Source organism: Garra rufa, chromosome 1, assembly GCF_049309525.1.
Source record: "Garra rufa chromosome 1, GarRuf1.0, whole genome shotgun sequence".
NCBI lineage: Eukaryota > Metazoa > Chordata > Actinopteri > Cypriniformes > Cyprinidae > Garra > Garra rufa.
In genome coordinates, this window is record NC_133361.1 from 48,239,013 (window position 1) to 48,258,865 (window position 19,853).

The 19,853-nt window shown below is 36.6% G+C and overlaps 1 protein-coding gene across 1 annotated transcript; it reads right to left on the bottom strand.

The window, feature by feature from the left end:
- Nucleotides 1–5,021: 5,021 nt before the first annotated feature.
- On the bottom strand, nt 5,022–18,886 carry slc35b1 (solute carrier family 35 member B1). The gene is made up of 9 exons (XM_073833424.1): nt 18,093–18,886; nt 14,404–14,507; nt 14,115–14,245; nt 14,007–14,037; nt 11,798–11,958; nt 11,578–11,704; nt 9,504–9,610; nt 9,233–9,386; nt 5,022–5,954 (listed from the first exon to the last, which is right to left on the bottom strand). The coding sequence occupies exons 1-9, from the start codon at nt 18,212–18,214 to the stop codon at nt 5,902–5,904; spliced, it is 990 nt and encodes a 329-aa protein (XP_073689525.1). The 5' UTR covers nt 18,215–18,886; the 3' UTR covers nt 5,022–5,901.
- Between the last annotated feature and the right edge of the window lie 967 nt (nt 18,887–19,853).

Below are 19,853 nucleotides of genomic sequence, written 5' to 3' on the forward strand. Positions count from 1 at the left end.
ATTCTTTGGTCTTTCAGCATTTTTGTGTATTTGAACCCTCTCCAACAATGACTGCATGATTTTGAGATGCATCTTTTCACACTGAGGACAACTGAGGGACTCACACACAACTATTACAGAAGGTTCAAACACTCACTGATGCTCCAGAAGGAAAAAATATGCATTAAGAGCTGGGGGTGAAAACTTTTGAACAGAATGAGGATGTGTACATTTTTCTAATTTTGCCTAAATGTCTTTTTTTTTTCATTTAGTACTGCCCTTCAGAAACTACAGAAGAGTCTTACATACCAGAAGACAAAATAAGTTCAATTTACCCTAATCTTCAAAAAGTTTTCACCCCTGGCTTTTCATACAATCATACAGTAATTGTTGGGAAGGGTTCAAATACCAAAAAATGCTGAAAACCAAACAGTTTGTGAGACCTGAAGCATTTTTCTGAAGAACAACAGGCAGTTTAACTGTTCAGGACAAACATGCAGCATTGTTTTGGAGCACAGATTTCTAAACCTTATTCTGAACCATTTCCAGAGCCAGTATCATCCTGCATTTGTTTCTTTTATATTCATGGCATGTGTTAACAAAACCAGCTTAAAATTCCATTTACATAGCCTAAAAGCGCTCAGCTTAAAAATGAGCATAAGATTAAAATAACAGAGAGGTAGAAAAAAAGGAGGAAAGCTCTTCATCATCGTTTTATCCCGGACACCCTCAGGGCAACTTGTTCAAACGGTGAGTGTGGAAATGTAGTTTTGCTGTGCTGCCAGTTCTCCTCTGCCGGCTCTTTTAATCAGATTGCCTTCCTGACATCCGGCCGTGTTTGTTTCCCTCCAATTTCATTTTCTACTTTGAATTGCACATTAACCTTTCCTCAGAGTTCCTGTTAAGCAAACGGCGACTGTTCTCTATTGCGATCACGGTTATGAGAGGTGGAGGGCTGATTCTCGTCAACTAGCCTACATTTCATCCAGTTTAACAACATCTTCTGCTTCAGTCCATTCAAGTCAATGCTAACAGGCCAATACGTTTTCTATGGCACTGACAGGGGAGTAGCGTCTGGGTATGCAGGGTATGCACATGGACCCGGGATGACTGGGGGCCAGCCGAGGGCGATATTTTAATTAAAATGAGGGAACGTATTCTTCATTTGTGCCATTAATAAACAAAAAAAATGTAAAAAAAATAAAAATAAATAAATAAATGAATGAAGCTTGCATGTAATTTCTTGCTGCCGTAGAACTGTGTCATTTTTAAAATGCGCAAACGGTGCATTGCCACGGCCAAATAAAATAATTTGTGTGATGTTGGTAGCTAGCTAGTTGAAAAGACTGTATTACATCAAGCTTCAGTGACATCTGCACTGTTTTAATTCTTTCTTTCATTTTAATTTTCTTTTTTAAAAGACTATTAAAAGTAGCCATTCTTTGCGTCACCAAGGACATAATTAAAGGAGTAGTTCACTTTCAGAACAAAAATTTACAGATAATGTACTCACCCTCTAGTCATCCAAGATGTTCATGTCTTTCTTTCATCAGTCGTAAGGAAATATGTTTTTTGAGGAAAACATTTCAGGATTTCTCTCCATATAATGGACTTCTATGGTGCCCCCGAGTTTGAACTTCCAAAATGCAGCTTCAAAGGGCTCTAAACCATCCCAGCCGAAGAAAAAAGGGTCGTATCTAGCAAAACAAGCGGTTATTTTCTTTAAAAAAATTACAATTTATATATTTTTTAAACTCAAATGCTCTAGCTCTGTGTGTACTCTGTGTAGAGATTAAAAAGTATATAAATTGTAAACATTTTTAGAAAATAACCGATCGTTTCCCTAGATAAGACCCTTCTTCCTCAGCTAGGATCGTTTAGAGTCCTTTGAAGCTGCATTTAAACTGCATTTTGGAAGTTCAATCTCGGGGGCACCATAGAAGTCCATTATATGGAGAGAGATCCTCAAATGTTTTCCTCAAAAAACGTAATTTCTTATCGACAGAAGAAATAAAGACATGAATATCTTGGATGACAAGGGGGTGAGTACATTATCTGTAAATTTTGTTCTGAAAGTGAACTACTCCTTTAAGTGATATAATTAAATGAGCCTAAATTAAATTAATTTCAACAAAAATGTGAATAGTGAGTAGTTTTTCTTTTTTTTTTTTCTTTATGTCTTTTTGTGTTCTGGGCCACTGTGCCAAGAAGATGTTTGCAGCATTTTAGTACCATATTTTTACAATAAAGTCAAAATTACGAGATTAAAGTTCTGTTATATTGTGTTAATAAAGTTAATAATTGAGAAAATTTTACCTACTCCAAAAAAAAGTTCTGTGGTGGTTAATTTACTGATTTATGAAAAAAAAAAAAAATAATGTTGGAAAAATTATATTGGTGTTTCTGAGGTTATGCTATGACTGCTATGCTATTTACAAGCTGCTGACATTTTTCAAATACTAACTGATTACAAGGCATTCATTTTATTAAGTTGTTCTGATTTTTTAACATGTCTTTTCATACTTATTCTTGTTTATTTCACGCTGTAACTAGTAGAAAAAAGAAAAAGATGATTAATTCAAGTGCTGCTTGAACTGAGGCGAATACACTGATCTGATGCCACATTAAAGAGTGGGAAAACATTTTTCTGTTTGTATTTCATGAGAAAATGTCTGTCAATTTCTGTCAACTACAAACACTTAGTGTGATTATTGGGTGGCTGGCGTGCTAAAAATAATGAATAGACTTGAAAACATTAAATATTATTTCCAATCATTTATACCATCAATAAAACAGCTTGTGAATAGTCTTCAATAGTTTGAAGTGTTTAAATCAAGACAGCAACACAAGAATAATTCAGTTTTAGCTCATGAGTTTATTGCATTTCATTGCAAATCATTGAATGTATTTTGAACTCTCTGGTCATTTATTTTCCTCATTACTTAAAAAAATATATTTGATTTCTGTCTACTCATAAATATGGTTTATAGCAGGTGTTAACAGTGATTAGCAACCATTACTACTGAAGGGCGGGGTCTGGTGGGATTGCTATAAACCATTAAATCTCATTTTTTAGAGAGAATAACCACCCCGACCTCCTGTTGTCAATCACCGTCTCACACCCCCCACCACACACAATACACTACACCACACCAGTCATTTACAACTCTACACAGCCCCCCTGCACACCTACAGCCCGGCAGGCGGCAGGGGGGCAACTATACCGACTTCACGTGCTTTTACATACCACAAGGGGAACGTGAAGGAGAACGGAGAACAGGTACATCCACCGCTGAACCAGAGCCGTTTAGAAACTTACCAACAGTCATTTAGAATGCTTCTTTATGACGTTATATTAAATCATCTCGGAAGAGCGCGATGTTTTTTTTTTGTTTTGTTTTAAAAAATATGTAATGTCTCCAATTTAAAGGACTTAAATACCCTTTTTTGTGAACATCACAATGCATTTTTTTCTCTGTTTTATTTACGATAAAGATTTTTACCACTTTTGTTTTGTTACTTTTCGAATGCCATTTATGCATACTGTAGTTTTTATTCTTCTACCTTTTACTCTTTAAACTTTCAGTTAACTATAGAATGTTTAAAATTATGATCTAAACAAAGGATAAAATAAACAGTTTATGTATTTATCATTCGAAATTGATGTCCTTAAGATTCGGTGTTAATGCACCACAGCAACTTTAAGATTTTTTCACCTCCAAATTAGGGTGACTGACATAAATAATGAATAGACTTAAGTTAAATAAGTCTACTATTTCCAAGACTTTAAACCATCATTAAAACAGCTTGTGAATAGTAATGTAATGTGAATTACCTAAAAAAATACAACAATGAGCATTTGGAGCCCACATTAACCTATAACGTTTAGGAGCGAGCAAATTAGTACGTATACTGCATACAATGTACCGAAATTTACTAAAACAAGGAAACAAAGTAATAAATCGTGGGGACGAATTTTTAATTTGTGGCTGAGGTAAATATATTTTTATCCGCATATCATTTGCTGCTCTGTAGTTTCATACAACATACAGTACAGAGTCAAGTTACCCGGATACGCTGCAATATTGGCGATACTCTGGTGTAAACAACAGCATGCACGTTAATGTACTACCGAATACGTTGTTTTGCTAATTTAATGCCGTCTAAACCACAGAAAAAACGTGTGGAAGTGGCTAAATCATTTAGAGAAGGACTTAGTAAGCAAAGGGCGCAATATTTTGACAAACTAAATAAGTTAAAAGTAAAGACACGTTTGAACAATATTAATTAAGATATTAGCTTAATATTTCACCTACCTGACTGGAAATGTTAAGAACAAACTCGAATGTTGTCAAGATTCTTGCCCTGGAAATCCTGGTTCAGTTTGGCCAACCACAAACGCCTTTTGTTCCTCAAGTCACTTTTTGCACTCTTCTCCTTGATTTGTTATAACTTTTGGCAGTCTATAGTACTTCAAATGTTTTTCCCGGTCCGACCGATTAGTTTAGCCCAAAACATGACAATAATTGACCATTTGTAGCAGCAATAATCAGCAAAATAATCAAGTTTAGTTCGGTTCAGTGGCATTGTTTACATTCAGTGCTGCCAATATGACAGATTGATGATGCAACAAGTAGTGCAACAAGTCTTTAAATAGTGAATTTCAAAATATTTAATACGTCTCGTTTATTGAAATCATGTGGCTTTGGTGGTATGATATGCGCTCTGAATCAATAGTTTGAAACAAATGATTCGCAAAGGTTTCCAAGCTTCACAAAGCAGTGTTTTGAAAGTGGCCATCACTTCTTTAAAAGGTGCGATTGCAAACACATCCAGGGTGTTGTGTTTAATGTCACTTGGTTGTTTTTCTCTCCCCAAACAGAGCGAGAACACGACGCTGGCAGACGTGAACAGCGTTTTTGGCAGACGTTCCCTGATGACAGCTGGTCAACAGCATCTTCTAGAACCCTGATAAGTTTCCCTTTTATTTAAACACCCGTTATGATTCCAAACAGACCGTTCCATTGAGATGCAGAGTAGAATTAATCTATAAAATGCCATTTTTTATTCTGACATAAAGATACAGCATAATGCAGATGATATTTGTTCTTGTAAAAAAAAAAAAAATGTCAAATTTCTAAACATTTTCTTTGCTGGCTTCAAACAAGACACATGAGACACATGGATATAAATATGACATCTGGTATGAAAAAGCCATGTTTTGACAAATAATTCATCTATACAGGTGTTTGTGCATTACATACGCAAAGTAAACATCACTCACACACACACACACACACACACACACACACACACACACACACACACACACACACACACACACACACACTTCCTGGGGAATGCAATGACGATGAGACTTTTAACAATTAACTGCCTAATTTAAGACTATAATTAAGGCAGAATACACCTGTCTGAATTCCCTGTACTTGTCAAATGTCTAGGAGGTATATATAGAAATGTCTCAAAAGTTCAAATTGGGGTAGATGAAAAAAAAAAAAAAAAAAAGCAGTTGCCTTGCTGGAGGGAGTCTTCCAGGAAGTACAATCAACTGTGGTGTGTCTACGTTTTATAGACTACAGTTTTAAATTGGATCTTTATCTCCTCTAACCTTTATCTTTTTGATTTCGCCTTATGAGCATGACAGATTATGATTAGTCACAGACACACATTTGCACTGTCCCTCTGTTACCATGGATACCATTTTGCGGGATGATGGGCAAATATATCCCATAATTAAATGTTCAGAACATCAGCATAATAACAATATTTTGAGTGCTAAAACGTCACCTCTTAAGTACACCAATGATGGAGTTAGTGTGGTAAAGTGTTTAGAATAAAGGTCTATGTATGTCTGGCAGGCATACACGTGCGCATACACGCACACACACAGGGTTCCAGTTTTCAGTGTGTCGTCTTCTTAGGAGACTTTCCAAATTTGGCATCCAGTCCAAGGCCTGAAAGACAGAGCACAGTCATGGTTGAGCTTATTATATATCCGTTCACTATGGTCATACAGCTCTGGTCTGATTATTAGTACTGCTCTATATAGAACTATTCAACTTTAACAAGCTCAGAAGTACACGACCAGTCAAAACTGTGGACATACATCACTGAATGTAGGTTTCTTAGGAACATTTTTAATCCAAAATCTCAAATGTTGCAAATTAAGTCTGTAGAAGGCATTTAAGCACATAAGAAAAAAGATATTGTGTTAACATGGTCGTAACCACCTAAAATCAATGAAAAAAACAGCAGGTAATTTACTATTGAAATATGATTTGTAACATTTATGACTGTTATAGTGCCACCTGTCGAATTTCCATAAAATGTTGCATGCTTGTTTAGAATCACCTGTTGAATGTGTTCACCGGGTTTTGTGAAGTTTTGAGTTTTCTTTTAAGCTTTATAGGCTTCTGCGTACATTTGGACAGGCCCCTTGTCTGAACGACCCCCGTCATAGCTTCCCAAAGGATAAATTTCAACATTTTTTGATAAATATTGACCTAGAAAGTCCAGAAAGTTGCGCTGAAGTGTTTTTTTCCAGATTGAGCGAAAAACTTAGGACTAGTTCGCAAAAGTAGGTTTTATACATTTTCTCAATCGTTTAAGAAACCGTTTGATTAACAGCAGTGGTTCTAGAGGCAAAGTTGTTCGGAATGAGGAGGTCTATCATATGATACAAATACCGTATGTATGTGTGGAAAACCACACAATGTACAATTTTTTATGCCCTTGAAAAATGTGATAGTGGCTGATTTCTTTCAAATTTCATGAGTCAAACAGGTCCACCGAGTTAAGTACAGATCGACCTCTGTTAATTGTCTAATAGGTTCTCAAAGTTTACTGGCCTATAGCGGCCATGTTTTTTGAGATTTGCAAATGTCCTCATAGCCACTTGTGGCACTTTGGACCAAGACCGTGCATACCTATTTTCATGTTGATAGGACAAAAGGGTGCATAGTTATGGCCATTGTTATGTTTTTTCCCCATCTTATAGCACCACCAAGTGGCCAAGCTCCATGACTTTTTTTTTCACATGACCTCTGATTCAGCGCTTAAAGGAACACTACACTTTTTTTGGAAATAGGCTCATTCTCCAACTCTGCGATTTTCTAGGCCGATAAGATTAGGAACTACACTTCCATTCCGGTGTAATAGTCAAGGAAGTTTGCTGCCGTAATATGGCTGAAGCAGGCGCAGTAATATCACGCAGCGCCTGAAATTAGTTCCCAACTAGGTAACTTCCAATGAGGAATGCTCCCTGTGCATGCAGTTGGTCACGTTGTGCTGCGTGATATTACTGTGCCTGCTTCAGCCATGTTATGGCAGCAAACTTCCTTGACTATTACACCAGAATGGGAGTGTAGTTCCTAATCTTATCGGCCTAGAAAATCGCAGCTTTACATTTTCCGCTGGTATTAAACCACAATATAACTGCAGAAGAATCAAGTTTTAAATAGGACAAATATCGAAACTGGTTGGTCATTTTTGAACGCGATGCTATTGGTCTAATAGGATTCAATGATCTATGCTAAGCTATGCTAAAAGTGATATCGCCAGAACAGGAGAACGGCTGAATGGATTTCAAAACGGTAAAAATCAACTTATTAACTCGGGGGGAGTTGGAGAATTTGCCCATTTCCAAAAAAAGTGGAGTGTTCCTTTAAATATGCGTTGTGAGTTTGGTGAAGATATCTTATTCCATTCAAAAGTTATAGATGCTTTTGCGACAGAGAATTGAAAAGTTCAACTTTTTTGGATAATTATTAATATTCACTATCCAGAGAATCTTCCTGCACTGTTTTGGTTAAGATCGGGTGAAAAACCTAGAACTAGTTTGCAAAAGTAGAGTTTATACATTTTATCAATCATTTAACAAACAGTCTGAGTTACTGCAGTGGTTCTAGAGGCAAAGTAGTTCAGAATGAGGAGGTCTATCATATGATACGAATATCGTGTGTATGTGTGAATAAATGCGCAATGTACAATCATTTACGCCCTTGAAAATGCGATATCGTCCTCCTAGTGGCTGTTTTCTTTCCAATTTCTCACAGACCTTTAGAGCTGTAAGTCAAACAGGCCCAGCGATTTTTATTCTAATCGACCTCCGTTAACCTTGTCTAATAGGTGCTCAAAGTTCACCATGCGTACCGATTTTCATGTCAAAACGGACAAACGGGTACTTAGTTAAAGCCATTTTTTTATCTTATAATGCTACGAAGTGGCCAAGCTCAGATTCAGTGCTTAGATATGTGAGTTTGTCAAAGATATCTCATTCCGTTCAAAAATTATAGCCGTTTTAGCAGAGGTGGCCCTGCCACTGAATGTTTTGTCGTCTCTTTGCGACGGAGAGTCGAAAGTTAATTTTTTGGGGGATAATTATTAATACTCACTATCCAGAGAATCTTCCTGCACCGGTTTAGTTCCGATCAGGCGAAAACCTAGTACTAGTCCGCAAAAGTAGGTTTTATACATTTTCTCAATCATTTAACAAACAATTTGAGTTTCGTTCTGATTGACCTCCGTTAACCTTGTCTAATAGGTGCTCAAAGTTCATCAGCCTATGGTGGCCATATTTTTGAGATATGTAAATGCCCTCAGAGCCACTTGTGATACTTTAAACCAAGACATGTTGATGGGACAAACGGTGCGTAGTTATGGTATTTTTTTTGTTTTTTCCCTCTTATAGCGCCACCTAGCGGCCAAGCTTTACAACTTTTCCCCGTGACCTCAGATTCAGCTCTTACACAGACATTGTAAGTTTGGCAAAGATATCTCATTCCATTCAAAAGTTATAGCCGTTTTAGTAAAGGCGGCCCTGCCCTTTTCGAAAGGTTTGGCGTCCCTTGTATTTTTTTGATAATTACTGATATTCACTCTCCAGAGAATCTTCATGCACTGGTTTGGTTCCAATTGGGTGGAAAACCTAGGACTAATTTGCAAAAGTAGTTTTAAAAAAATACTGCAAAATACCTGAACATTTCACCATAAGACACTTGAGTCTGCGACAAACGGTTAAGAAGTTATGAGTGATTTTGTACTTTTGATCACTGTAGCGTCAGGCCGATTGGGTCGAGCCTTGGTGATGTTGTAGACAGTGTGAGTACTACCATCCCTTCAAGTTTCGAGTTTCTATGACTTACGATTTGGTCTGCCCGATGAGTTTTACGTGGAGATTGCTGATCCTTGGCTATCGAACCCCTAAATATAGTTTCGAGAACAGATCACTCACCAAGGAAGACGAGGATGGTACCAAACCACTGCATAGTGCTGATGACGTTCCCAAACAGCAGCACGGACCCCAGGATGGTGAAGAACTTCCGTGTGGTTGTGATGATGGAACAGGTGAGCGGTCCAAAATACACCACAGTCATGAAGATGAACGTCTAGGTGAAGAAAGATGAGGAGAATAAAACCCTGCGTTATCACCTCGTTCTCATTAAGGTGTTGGTGTCTGAATGAATGATGGCGCTGTTCTGTTGTTATACAAACAAGAAACCCACCTGTCCAAGAGCGCTAGTGATGCCGAACAGGAGGATGTTATAGACGATGCCCGGATAACGGTCAGCAAATGACAAAAACTCCCACACCTCTCCTGTCCAAAGCACAACTATGCAGAAAGAAAGAGCGAGAGATCATTATCTTAGTGGATGTTTTTTTATATGTTAGATTTGAATCTGCAACGATCTTCTTTCAACTCATTTATAAGTGTTTATCATGCCATAACAAGGTTGGCAAGTAACTTTACTGGCCCAAGCCAGTTTTTAACTCACATTTGGGCCTTGGCGAGTGTTCATTTTGGACTCTGTGTTATTCCGCATTTGCATAGTTAAAAGAGAAACTTTACAAAAACTATTCATTATTTCTGATAACTTCAGAGAGCACCACAGGACGGCTCTGGTTTCATAATGAGAGGTTTGGAAGGAAGGAAGTTTGCTGCATGTGTGATGAGATTAAAGATTAAAAGTGAGGAACAGATGCCTTTCAGAGCTGAGGCAGACAGACTGAACAGCTGCTGGAGATCAGCAGGGTTGCTTCTGTCAGGCCTGAAATAATAACAACACCAACGCTAACCAAAGAGCCAGAGCTCCCCCTGCTGGAGGACAGTACACCAACAATGATGGAAATACTATTTACAAACCTTGAAGAGAACCACTTAGTACAAAAACTAAGAGGAAATAATGCGGGGTACTAAATGATATCTCAATATGTATACATTTGCAATGATATGGCGTAAAAGGATGACTAAGGCAACATCATTTCAACCAAACAGTTAAAGAAATTGTTAAACAGAGTCGTCATTTTTTTTCTTTGTGCCTAAGTCGTCTCATAGCTTCATATAATTACGGTTGAATACTGATTATTTTATTGATGTCCTTACTACATTTCTAGGCCATTTAATCAGAGTAGTTACAGTGCTGTCTATGCAGGGTCAGAAAACTCTCGAATTTCATCAAAAATATCTTAATATCTTAACACAGATTTTCACTACATGAGAACCAAAATGATATTTAATCATTCTCATTTTATGCACCAACATGACAAAAAAGTAATAAACAGCAATATTCGCTCACACTACTGGACAAAAGTTTGTCAGTAAGACAAAAGAAGTCTTATGGTCACCCAGGATGGTTTTATATAATCATAAACATAGTTTAAAAAGTTAAATAAATCAGCAATATTGTGAAATAATATTACAATTTAAAATAACTGTTTTCTATTGTAATATATTTGAATATGTAATTTATTCCTGTGATGCAAAGATGAATTTTTAGCAGCCATTACACCAGTCTTCAGTGTCACATGATGCTTCAGAAATCATTCTATACATTTTTGTCTGATTAATATTATTAATGATAAGAAATTTAATGAAAACAGTTGTGATGCTTAATATTTTTGTAGAAACTGTGATACATTTTTCTAGGGATTTTAGTTTTTTGGATTAAAAGAACGTTCAAAAGAACAGCATTTTTTTTAAAATATCAATATTTTGTAACATAATAAATATCTTAACTTTCACTTTTGATCAATTTAATGTATCATTGCTAAATAAAACCATTAATTGTTATTTTTTTATTCTACAGACCCAAAACTTTTAAAATGTAGTGTATAAGTAAAACACTTTAATAACTGCCACACACAGACTTCCATGAATAACTTTGAGTGATAACACAAATTAAAGGGATAGTTCACCCAAAAATGAAAATTCCGTCATTATGTCTCACCCTCATGTCGTCCCAAACCCATAAGACCTTTGTTCATCTTCAGAACACAAATTAAGATATTTTTAATGAAATCTAAGAGTTTTCTGAACCCTGATATCACATGGACTATTTTAACAATGTCCTTACTACCTTTCTGGGCCTTAAACGTGTCAGTTGTGTTGCTGTCTATGCAGGGTCAGAAAGCTCTCAGATTTCAACACAAATATCTTAATTTGGGTTCCGAAGATGAATTGAACAAATTTCCTCTGTTCAATTGATAAACATTTATTATTTTATCCATAATACAAAATACATTCACTAATGAAATACTGTGTTGCTATAATTTAATAGGCCTCTCTTTTTAATAACTCACTTATTCCCAGGACCAGTGTGGACCACATGTTGACGTTCAGCATCATGTGATTGGCTCCTGTCTGGAACCGTGCACTCATGTGGTCCTGAGCTACACCTGTCAGCCCATCCAGAGTCAGAGACAGCAGCTACAATCAATTAAACAAACAAACAAACAAACATCAGATCAGCTTTAACCAGTGAACAAGGAATGGCATAAAAGGGAAAGAATGGAAACCAACCAGCAGCATCTCTCCAAAGCCAAATATGTGTTCATCTGATGTGCTGGAGCCTTTGTTGGGCTTGTAGAGGAAGAGAGCGACCCCAGTGACGATTAGAAACACACACAGATACTTCGCCATGGGATATTTCTTCCTTAGGATTGTGACACCCAGAATCATCACTGTGGAACCATAAGGACAAAAGCACAATGAGATGAGAAGATGTGGCCAACACCATCAATCTGCAGACCTCTCTGTTGGGTGGTTAAAAAGAATGTGCAATAACAAAGAGAAGGGTTTGCCATATGGCCAACAAACATAAGCCAAAAAATATGGCCATATGGGAATATATGCTCAGTGTTAGTCACTGAACATGTGAGGCAAGCATACATTTTGTAGTCTAAACAAAAATACATCCAGATGAGATATAAATGAAAGCTACAGTGGCCAAAAATGTATTTGGACACTCAAGTCACAATTAAAAAAATGTATGGGAGAAAAGAAATCAAGTGGCATCCACAAACAAATGGTGCTCAGCTCAACCATTTTTTTAAACTTCACTTTTCTTAGATGTTTATAATGATTTATAAACAGCTTGTCCTAAGATAAAATTCACTTTTACATGTTGTTTGAACTGAAATGTGTTGGCAGTGTGTGTACACAACCACCCTATAATGATAAAAATACACCTAGTGTTTTGTTTTTTTAAATCTCTATAAATAACCCCTTTCTCAAATCAAGCCATTCTCAGATTCTTGGCTGTGTGACATCGCACAGACCAAGGCCCCTCCCACGATTGTTGACTGACACTGGTGTTTTAGCATAGACCCGCGCTGAGTCAGCTGTGAACAGTCCGCCATTGTTTCGGCACCACAGCAGGGTAGACAAGAATGCCTCCTAAGCGATTGAGGTATTTGATTTTTGGATGTAATAATGAACATGGCAGTTGTCATTTACTCCCGACATCTGAGCAGCTAAAGACGCAGAGGATTTGGATTACTTTTTGAAGGGAACGCAACCCACAATATACCAAATTGCATCTATGTCTGCACAAATAATTTGTGATCCAGGTTGACCTACAGAAGTGGTGAATATAAGTTTTTTTTTTTTTTTTTGACTTTGCAAATCGCCTTTTCTTAATAATGTGCTAGTTAGCAAGTTCCATGGCTAAATGCAGCTAAAGTTTACAGTCTCTGAAAACTGCTGGTCACCCCACAGATGAGAGGGGCGGGGTGAGCAGAGCTCATTAACATTTAAAGGGACATGCACCGAAATGGCTCGCCGCAAACAGAGCTGTTTTTGACCAGGTAAAAAGTTTGTCGTTTTGGACTACCATTGAGAAATTATACCATATCAACATCCGATGACCCTGTTAACTACGAGTGCAAATCATTTTATGTGATTTTGTTTTATTAATTTAATATTTTTTTATTTTTCTTGAAAGTGTGTTTGTGCCATGTTTTTTTAAATAAAGGCCATCTATATGGATATTTTTATATATTGTAATGACTCATTTATTATTTAGTGTTACTTAACTGTCCTGTAAGTAACTGTCAGTTAAGTAACTGTGCTACTTAACTTACACAGAGCATGTATGGTTAAAAAGTACATAAATTAGTTTTTTGGTTTTTAGAAAATGAGTGATTGTTTCACTAGATAAGACCCTTATTCATGAGTGACCTTCCCAACATGATTACATAAAGCATGAAGTCGAGCTACTGCTAGACGAGCATTTGTGGTTAAAATGTAAATATATTTTTATTATTTTTCAGAAAATGAATGATCGTTTTGCTAGATGAGACCCTTGTTCCTCGGCAGTATAGTGTGGAGCCCTTTTAAGCTGCATTGAAACTGCAATTTGGACCTTCAACCCATTGGCTCTCATTGAAGTCCACTATATGGAAAAAAATCCTGGAATGTTTGTCAAAAACCCTAATTTCTTTTCGTCTGAAAAAAGAAAGACATGAACATTTTCGATGAGTAAATTCCCAGGAAATTTGTATTCCCTTAATGCATCCTTGCTGACTAAATGTAATATATATATATATTTTTAATCTTGCTTAAACCTTAAACTCCTGAACGGTAGTGTATGTACAAATGAAACTGTGTATTCCTAAAGCCTTGTGTGTTTTGAATGTGAACTACAGCAAAAGAAGCCCTTTATGTTTTGCATTCTTTCATGAAACACAAGAGCTGTGTTTGTGTGATTAAAACAGATAAAAATGCTCACCTGGAATTGGTTTACAGGATTTTCCCAACACCTAGAAAGAACAAAGACTCGTGAGTGTGATGTTTTGAGAAGGAGAACAGAGATACGCGAGTAAAGAGCCGTGCAGACCTGTGTGGGGTAGTTGACATACTGCAGGGCTGAGTTACTGGACACCATGGCACCCAGGTAAGACAGAGAGCACACGCCATACAGCCAGCTTCTCGTGTGGTCCTGCTTCGAGCCCTCAAAAAACTGAATTACTACAAACACAAAATAGAGAGCATGCAAAAATGACTTGCAGTTTGGATTTGAACACCTGCGGCAACACATGCAAAAGTAATTCCATAACACAATGCCACCCATTCACTACGACACACATGACCCCCACACATGCAATCACAACATCTGTTTGACTCACAGAGTCTGGCGAAAGCGGCGTTGATAATGCACTGGATGAAGACTAGTGTGGTGGCGTAGCGAAACTTCTCCTTCTTCCCCGCTTGACTGTAGTCTCCTCGCGTGCTGGATGAAACAGAAGACAGAGGCAATGAATTGTGGGATTGAGGGGAACAGCTGTGTGGAACAAGGAGACTTGATAATCACTGGGGGTAAAAATAACCAACAGTGGCTAGGGAAGAAATCCTTGTTTATGACAGCAACTAATTTAAGTGCTTGATAAAAATATTCTTCAGGATGCTGAAAGGTCAACTCATTTGAGGGGGTTCAAAACAGTGTGTCTAGAGGTAAAATGGTTAAAAACATGGCAATATACACTACCAGTCAAAAGTTTTTGAACAGCATTTTTAATGTTGTTTTAAAAGAAGTCTCTTCTGCTCACTAAGCCTGCATTTATTTGATTCAAAGTATAGCAAAAACAGTTTTATTTTTTTCTATGTATGGCAAGCTGCTTTAGCATGTGTTAATTTAAACCAGTGCTTCTCAATCTTTTTGACTCCAAGGCCTCTCTTTGTCCAGAACAATATTTGCAAAATAAGCCCCTTCTATCAGAGCTGATATGTACCTCTGATGCTTCTATTGTAAGAAAATATAAATTAACTCAAAAATATATTGTCAGTCTAATTTTTATTTGAGTGTTTCTTTAAAGATTATATTAATATAACTACACTACCAGTCAAAAGTTTTTGAACAGTACGATTTTTTATGTTTTTTTAAAGTCTTCTGCTCCCCGAGCCTGTATTTATTTGATCCGAAATACAGCAAATACAGTAGAATTTGTTGTATATTTTTGCTATTTAAAGTAACTGAATATCTATCTGAATATATTTTCAAATGTAATTTATTCCTGTGATCAAAGCTAAATTTTTAGCTTCATAACGCCAGTCTTCAGCGTCACATGATCTTTCAGAAATCATTCTAACATGCTGATTTGCTGTTTAAGAAACATTTTTATTATTATTATTATTATCAATATTTAAAACAGCTGAGTAAATTTTTTTTTCAGGATTCTTTGATGAATAGAAAGATCCAAAGATCAGCATTTATCTGAAATAATCTTTTAATTAATAGTTTTATTTAACAAAGATGCTTTAAATTGATCAAAAGTGACGATAAAGACATTTATAATACAAAAGATTTCTATTTCAGATAAATGCTGTTCTTCTAAACTTTATATTCACTAAAGAAACTAAACTTTTAAAGAAAAAAGACACTGTGCTGGGTTGTGTTACACAGAGACAAACAAAGGAAAACCTTCTGACCTAAAACTTAGTTCCTGACATCGTCTTGGCTATGATAACTAATGAATTATTACTAGTAAAATCAGTATAGATTTCAGCAACAACTGGAGAATATACTAGCTGCATATGGGGAACTTCCGACTAGTATGTAATGAAGAGCTACTAACAAAATTGCAACAGAAACTCCTATAGACCAATTTCGTGTTTTACATTTACATTACATTTACATTTATTCATTTAGCAGACGCTTTTATCCAAAGCGACTTACAATTGGGAATACAACAAGTGATTCATCCTAAGGAGGCAGATCGACATAGGAAGTGCTCAAAAATACCATATGACAGGCGTTGTTAGATGAGTATGGGCTAGAAAGGGAAGATCAGGAAAGAGAGGACAGTGATGACTTTTGGATGACTTTTTTATACATTATATCCCAAAGGTCTCAATCAAGCAATTAATTACGGTATGTTCTATTGATTCTTTGTTTTTCTTTTCTTTTTTTTTCCTCCCTCAAACTTGTTTGAAAGCCACTCCCGAAATTAGCAGAGCGATACTCCTGTTACTGATTGCAAGAATGTTTAAAGCATTGTCTGGCGTTGATAATGGCCCAAATGTCATTTTAATCAATAAAGTTTGATCTCTTCAAGAGATCAACTAACATGGAGCCTATCTGTTGGCAGAAAATGACAGTTTTCAAGTAGCAGTCTTTGAAACAGAATTAACGATTTAAAAAAAAAAAGTTTAATTTGAGATTATATTAGGGATGTGCACGAGTACTCGATTAATCGATTACTCGAACCCATTAGCGACGATCGAGCATGAAAATGACGAACGATTGACTCCAGGGGCTTCAGTAGCTGTTGTTTTAAAGTAACGGGTGAAGTGCATCCACTACTTTATGATTGGCACGTAGTTCAAACTCACATGCATTTTGTGTAGATACAATTTGTAATATAACATTTACATATTTATGTATCTAGGCTATGTGATTAATTTTATATACAATGCGTCATGTAGAAAAAGCGCTTCTGCTTCACCTCATGCTGTTATTTCTTTAAAATGTTTACTGTATACTGTGACGCAAACGCCCTGCCCCTTGCTTAAACTTTCCCCCTCTGATTAATCCATTTTCTCAAACCTGTGGATTAATCGAAATGAAATATGATCAGAAATGCCCATCCCTAGATTATATTTATTTATATACTTTTTCCCTTCACTTGTTACAAGTGTTTTTCTGCCAACACAATGCGCCACAGCTGCAAGTGACGTAACTGTGACTTGGTCTATACAATTTACTAGTAATTACACTAATACTACATTACATGATATTATACCAGTACATACTAGCTAGTTTAAAGCAGCAGTTCTTAACCAGGGGGACAAAATGTGTCTTAATGTTTTAAAAGTTACACTACCAGTCAAATATTTTTTAACAGTAAGATTTTTTATGTTTTTTAAAGAAGTCTCTTTTCACGAAGCCTGCATTTATTGCATTTACAGTAAAATTGGAAATATTTTTACTATTTATTCTATTTGAACATGTCTTCATCATCAAGTTTATCAAGTTAAAGCAAAAGTACTAATTTCTATAATTCCCTAATAATAATAATCAGCAAATTAGAATGATTTTTGAAGGACACTTCTGACACTGAAAACTGGAGTAATGATGCTGAAAATTGAGCTTTGATCACAGGAATAAATTACATTTTAAAATATATTCAAATAGAAAACAGGTATTTTAAATAGTAAAAATATTTTAAAATTCCACTGTTTTTGCTGTACTTTGGATCAAATAAATGCAGGCTTGGTGAGCAGAAGACTTACAGTTCAAAAACTTTGACTGGTAGTGTAGTTATATTAATATAATCTTTGAAAAAACACTCAAATAAAAATTACACTGACAATATATTTTTGAGTTAATTTATTTTTTTCACTACAGGTACATATCAGCTCAGATAGGAGGGGCTTATTTTGCAAATATTGTTTTGGACAAAGAGAGGCCTTGGAGTCAAAAAGATTGAGAACGACTGGTTTAAATCAAAGTCCCTTATAGTCTTTGTTTAAATGAACACATGCTAAAGCAGCTTGCCGTACATAGAAAACAAAACAACAGTGTATGATAAATCAGAGCTGTTTCTATAGAAGAGACTCACAAGTGAACTGTCAGGCTGCACGTCTTTACCACAGTTCACTTCATTTACTGTACAGAATGTAGAGAGCGTCAACTATCAAGGTGAAATAGCTAAAGGGTCGTTTCCCCTCTTACTCTCACAATTGCAACCACATAAGCAGAGTGTAATTTAGTGCAATATTAGCAAATGAGTAACTGAATTAATGAAAAAGAATTACAGAAACGCATTATCTCATTAAATAAATCTAGAAAGCAAAAGCAATGCTGTCTCGTACTCACATTGTCTCCTGCAGTATCCCATAGTAAAAGTAACACACGAACACTCCGCAGAAACAGACGATGAACCGGACCCGTTCGTTCTGCCAGAGAGACGGTTTGCTCGCTGCCTTCCCGGCGGCCATGCTATCGTCCAGCAGTCTCGGTATGGACACGGACACCGCTCCGCTCCCCGTACCCCGCGCTCCTGCGTCCCGATCCACTCTACCGGCGACCGGTAGCCCGGAAATGATGACGCGACTTTAGATACCCCCTTCTCCCTGTTCTGATGATGAGGCTTTCCTTCCTCTGATATTACAGTTACATCTATAGTCTAAAAGCGACTTGCAATTACAAAGATATTAAACGTCCGCTCTTATTACCTTACGTTTATTTGATTTTCTTTACAAATCAGTAATGTAAATAAGCCGCGCGCTAGCTGTGTGCAAATACCCGCATCCTGAAAACGACGTGTGAATGAAAACAAATACAAAGCCGGCTTTTGCTTAGATATTGCGAGGAAACCTCAACGGTTTAAGCAATTCTGTACTAAAAAAACAGTCTGTTTTTGACATTTAGTAACAACACATGATAACTACTGCTTTGGCAGCGTCTAATAAATGTTTTCATTTGACGCGTCAAATGACAGTAGAAGAGAAGGACCCGAGGAACTCCAGGTACTCTGCTGATATGCCTGTAATTTTATCAGTATCGAAGACAGACCTGGAATACAGTGTTACGCCAGGGGCATGTCGTTATTTGTTGAATCGCGTTGAGTTCCCTCCCCAGCACAGGTTTTCGCCTCAGTCTATGTTTTTGTACATTGCTGACAGTACGCGGCTTAAACCTTAGTTCGGCATTAGATACAAGTCCCTGTAAACAAGTCTGCGGGGCCTTTCTTGAAAATAAGTAGTTAGGATTTGTACGTAGCTGTATGTGTATTACTTGGATTGGTCCAAATAAGCAAAAGCTGACTACATGCAGCGAATCACAGGGCTTGAATCTTTAAGTGGGCGGGGCGAAGAGTTTCTCAGCAAGCATCACATGTACGTGTCATTCATGCAAATATCCCAAGTGTTCAATTTAAAGATATAAATGTATATTAGATAGATATCTTTGATTTTTTTTCTTGTTCATGAGTCCCTTGTTTGCCCTGAACAGTTAAACTGCCTGCTGTTCTTCAGAAAAAGTCTTCAAACCCTTTCCAACAATGACTGTGTGATTATAATGTCCATCTTTTCTCACTGAGGACAACTGAGGGACTCATATGCAACTATTACAGAAGGTTCAAACACTCACTGATGCTTCAGAATGAAAACACAATGCATTAAGAGCCGGGGGGTGAAAACATTTTGAATTTGAAGATCAGGGTAAATTTAACATATTTTGTCCTCTGGGAAACATGTATCTTCTGTAGCTTCTGAAGGGCAGTACTAAATGAAAAAAATATGACATTTAGGCAAAATAAGAAAAATGTACACATCTTCATTCTGTTCAAAAGTTTTCACCCCCGGCTCTTAATGCATCATGTTTTCATTCTGAAGCATCAGTGAGCGTTTGAAACTTCTGTAATAGTTGATTATGAGTCCCTCAGTTGTCCTCAGTGTGAAAAGATGGATCTCAAAATCAGACAGTCATTGTTGGAAAGGGTTCAAATACACAAAAATGCAAAAACCACAGAATTAGTAGGACCTGAAGGATTTTTCTGAAGAACAGCGGGCAGTTTAACTGTTCAGGATAAAAAAGAGGCTCATGAACAACTATCACTAAATAAAAAAAAACAGC

Bases quoted from the DNA above. Each gene is read 5' to 3' on its own strand.
- slc35b1 (XM_073833424.1), bottom strand. From the start codon at position 18,214: ATGGCCGCCGGGAAGGCAGCGAGCAAACCGTCTCTCTGGCAGAACGAA. The intron at 14,038-14,114 runs GTCTGCACGGCT...TGTTCTTTCTAG, and splicing joins ATGTCAACTACCCCACACAG to GTGTTGGGAAAATCCTGTAA. The intron at 11,959-14,006 runs GTGAGCATTTTT...ATGGTTCCACAG, and splicing joins ATCCTGTAAACCAATTCCAG to TGATGATTCTGGGTGTCACA.